We start from the raw sequence: 4,061 nt of genomic DNA, 5'->3' as shown, positions 1-4,061 counted from the left end.
GAAAGAGGGCACACTAACACTGCCTGGATTTAAACTAGCAATTCCAACCAGGTGTTTTTGGAAGAAAACAACAAAAAATGCAAGCTGTGGGAAGGTACAGGATCGGAAAAAAAATAGTACATCTATAGCTGCATTTTCAATCAGTTGTTTTATGCTTACATCAGAAGAGAACTTCAGACAATGGCAGACAGACAAAAATCCTCCGGTCATAGTCATTAGAGAGATTTATGGGTTCGTGACCCTTAAAAGTTAGTGAAATCAGTTTCACAACGTCAAGTCAATACTTAATCTAACCGTGCCCTCTACTGGCCTGAGAGGTACTTGTGGAAAGGTGCAAACTTTACAGATGCTGCTGCTCACACCATTGCAGGCTTCGACTTCATTAAGAAATAACTGCAAGAAGCATTCATAGGTATTTCTCTACAGGCTGCCTTCCAAAATACGGAATTGTGTGTTTCAATATAATTTGTAACAGCTACATTATTACTTTATGTAATGTTTCAGACTTGCATCCTCTGAAGTGTTGCCAATATTAACATACTCTATTTACATAGAATGTGAATGGTTTGGGGCACTTAAAGCAATTAGATTTCTTCAAAAAACAGCTTTACTGTTAAAGACTGCTTCTTCTTTCTGCTTAGAAGACAAAAGAGACAGGCTATTATTTCTATTTTTTAATCATTTTACATTGCAATAACAACTTTGATTTTAATAATCATAACCATAATTTCACTCATCGGTAAAATGAGGCTCCGGGACAGTAAACAAACATTAAGCATATGGTGTGACAGTTTAAGACAAAAAAAAGTCAAATTCAGAAATACTGAAATCAGAGGTGCATATGGTTTCGTACAATCCTAATTTAAACTGCTGTTTACCAAAAAAATCCATCAGCATTTTTTGTATAACTTGGTCTTTTCCTCTTAAGTCTGTTCTTCAAGTAGCAGCCAAGATTTAACTTATTCAATATATTAAAGAACACTTGCAAACAAAAAGTAATTTTTCCTCCAGTTAATCTTTAAGACAAAGAAGTAAAAAAAAGCTTTGGAAAGAAGGTGAAGGAGGAATTACCCACAGTTCAAAGAATTCAGACTTTGATGGTGGGATAGGTTAGGCTGACTAAAGCATGCCTTCCATGAAGAAGGACACTTTCTGGATGCTCTTATCAGAACTATGTTCCTCTGTAAACCCACTTCAGAAGACTATTATTATTTTAACCCAGAGGTGCATTAGCCCTGTATATGGGAAAACAGACACATAAAATATTTTTATTACCCATTGTTAAAATAAAAGTAAGACTCATTGGACTGACTAAATTAACAAACAAAGAACTGAAGCCAAATTCACTACAGCTAGAAAGAAAATACACTTTAAGTATTAAGCAATTAACTCTTGAAACAAACTTAAAGTGGGAAGACTTTTTAGATCACGACAGGACACCTTTCTGGGACGCAAGACCTGCCACACTAGTTCAGATTAATGTCCATCCGACCTGACATACCCCCTCCAGCAGTAGTCACTAACGCCTGTCAGAATAGTAAAGTTCCTCAAAATATTGTTCCAGTGTTGGCAGTCAGATGTTTAATGACTTAAGGCAGAATCTGTATACAGATCATAGTGCTTATGTGACATTAAAAAGTAGGAAATTATGAAATCATTAATACAGATTATGAGAAATTACCTAGTAGAAATCTAACATCTTCAGATCAAAAACACTGACATGTATAATACCAAAAAAACCCCACATTCCAAAATAACGGAACTGACTGTAGGTACAGTGAAGGATTAGGCTGCAAGTTCACAATAGGGTCTTGTACTGCAAAGTATCTCCTCAAATTCTGAATACTTTGGAACTGTTAAATACATATAAGCAAGGATGTTTTTCCAGAAGATCATTATTCAATACAGTATTTTTAAGTTTGATGACTGGTTCACAAAGCATTTTGTTTTACATTACCTTGATTGTTTTATCCATAGAAGCCGAGAGAAGCATGTGACTTTGTTCTCGGACAGGACACCACTGGATTTCATTAACAGGGCCGCTGTGTTTAGACATGTAAAATACTAAGCTTTTGGGGACTTCAGTTAATTTATATTTGGATCCCAAATATGGCTTAATTAATTCAGAGATCTTTCTCAAAGTCTGCTCTCCTGACATGCCTAGCTTAACATCACAATCTGAGCTATCACTCCGATCAGATGCCTTTTTTTCAAGCATACTGGAATTTTCTTGACGCAGTCTTTTAGGGATATATGGTCTAATTCCTGCTATGGCAGTAGTACTGTCTCTATGTATTCTTTTCTGGGAAATGCCATTTCCAGAGTTTGTTGAAGAGCTTGATGTCTGTTCATAGTTTTTGTAGGACATACATACTGCAGTATGGCCAGAGTATGCTCTCCTACAATAAAGAGATGTCAAGTCAGCGTTATTATTCTGTGCATAATACTCAGGGGGATCTTCACAAACAGTGCTCGTGCCAGAACTGTCAGTGTTCTCAGTAGGCTGCATTTCATATGTAGATTTTGTACCCAAACTACCAGGTCCAAAGTAGTGAACACGCTCCGCAGAAGAACTTGGAAGGCTTGTTTGTCTGCTAGAAGTACTGAGGACTTCAGTCTTTTCAGTTTCTGCCTCAGAGTCTGAATCATCATAAGCAACCAGTGATGAACTCATTATAGCTAGACACAGCAAACTGCTGAAATCTCAGTGCTGGAATCCTCCAAAATGATGATCTACAATAAAGAATTGATTATTCAGAGCACAGTTTATTACAAAGTCTACAATGTGAGTAACTTAAGGATATAAATAAGCTTTTCTTTAAAAAAGAAAAAAAAACATAACTTTTATTCCTGTTTACTAATAGAATTTATTCCTCTATTATAACACATCTGTACATTCAGTTATGCAACACCATTTGCCTCCAAGCACTTTGCATACATTTTCAATGCACTGCAGAGATGCATTTGCATACCACAAAACAATGAAAATAAGCATGAAAACAAAGACAAACTTGCAACACAAATACTGCAAATCACTTTAATCTTACTCACAGTAGCACTTTGCCACACACACAACACACACACAAAAGAAGGCAATTAATTAGGCAGTTTGGTTTGTAAATTTACCAGAATATAAATGCTACAATTATTCTGGAGTCAATCTAACAATATCTATTTCTTAACAATACAGATGACTTGAAGAAGTATGAAGGGGTTCAACTGGCAACTAAAAAAGTAAATACATTTTTGACCCATTCAGTAGTCTTGCAGTATAAGGAAATTTTTAAACTATATCCACAGAGCAAGTCCCACACAGCCTTTAGTTTTATAGAACAGGCTTATGAAGCTACACTGAATTCACTATTTGTATTTACTACTTACAGAAAAATAAGAGCACAGATCCCTTGTTTACTGTGGAATAAAATTTTTCAAGTGTCTGTGAGAAAGAAATTTCATGCTGAGAGTGCATATGTAACACGCTGCATAACTCACCACCATAACAATCCCAGCAAACTTTTTCCAAAAATTTGGACAGAGCATGTGCAGTATAGAGTTAACTACATTCAAACAATTGATGTTTCTGCAAAAATAAACCTCTGTTGTTCTTAGTCAAAAAAGCATTGCTATTCTTCAATTGCTAAGATTAAACGGGACATTTTATTTATTTGTTTCCTTGGTCAGCTGATAGCATTCATCATGCTAATGTGATTTAACCCACAACACTTTCAGATCAGCTGCTGAAATTCTTGGTCTATGTCAGTGAAGAAACTGACCTTAAAAGCATCCTGATTAAAATGAAAATGCTGTATGAAAGTTGGTATCTACATAAGCTTTTGCAGCACTGATGCCACAAATGTTGGTCCTACAAATACTACTACAGGAGCAGTACACAGGAACTTGAAATGACCACTCATTTAACTTCAGAATTAGATCTATTTTAATTAAAACAAGCATGTTTCATTTAACTTACAGAAGTGTTACATTACAGGCTATGGTCTATATTTTGTAATGAAATTTCCAAGCACAGATCCAGAAGACAGGTTCCTGTCAAGATGTACACA

General features: G+C 35.6%; 1 protein-coding gene across 1 annotated transcript in view; it reads right to left on the bottom strand.

Annotated features, from left to right (window-relative positions):
- Nucleotides 1-2,733, bottom strand: part of LOC104530223 (WD repeat-containing protein 25-like) — a 44,087-nt gene extending 41,354 nt beyond the window's left edge. The window contains exon 1 of the mRNA XM_010174751.2: nt 1,958-2,733. Coding sequence (XP_010173053.1) covers nt 1,958-2,674 — 717 coding nt within the window. The 5' untranslated portion in view covers nt 2,675-2,733. The remainder of the gene's footprint in view (nt 1-1,957) is intronic.
- Between the last annotated feature and the right edge of the window lie 1,328 nt (nt 2,734-4,061).

This window comes from Antrostomus carolinensis, unplaced genomic scaffold, assembly GCF_000700745.2.
Source record: "Antrostomus carolinensis isolate BGI_N321 unplaced genomic scaffold, ASM70074v2 scaffold1809, whole genome shotgun sequence".
NCBI lineage: Eukaryota > Metazoa > Chordata > Aves > Caprimulgiformes > Caprimulgidae > Antrostomus > Antrostomus carolinensis.
This window is presented reverse-complemented; position numbering and strand designations above follow the sequence as displayed.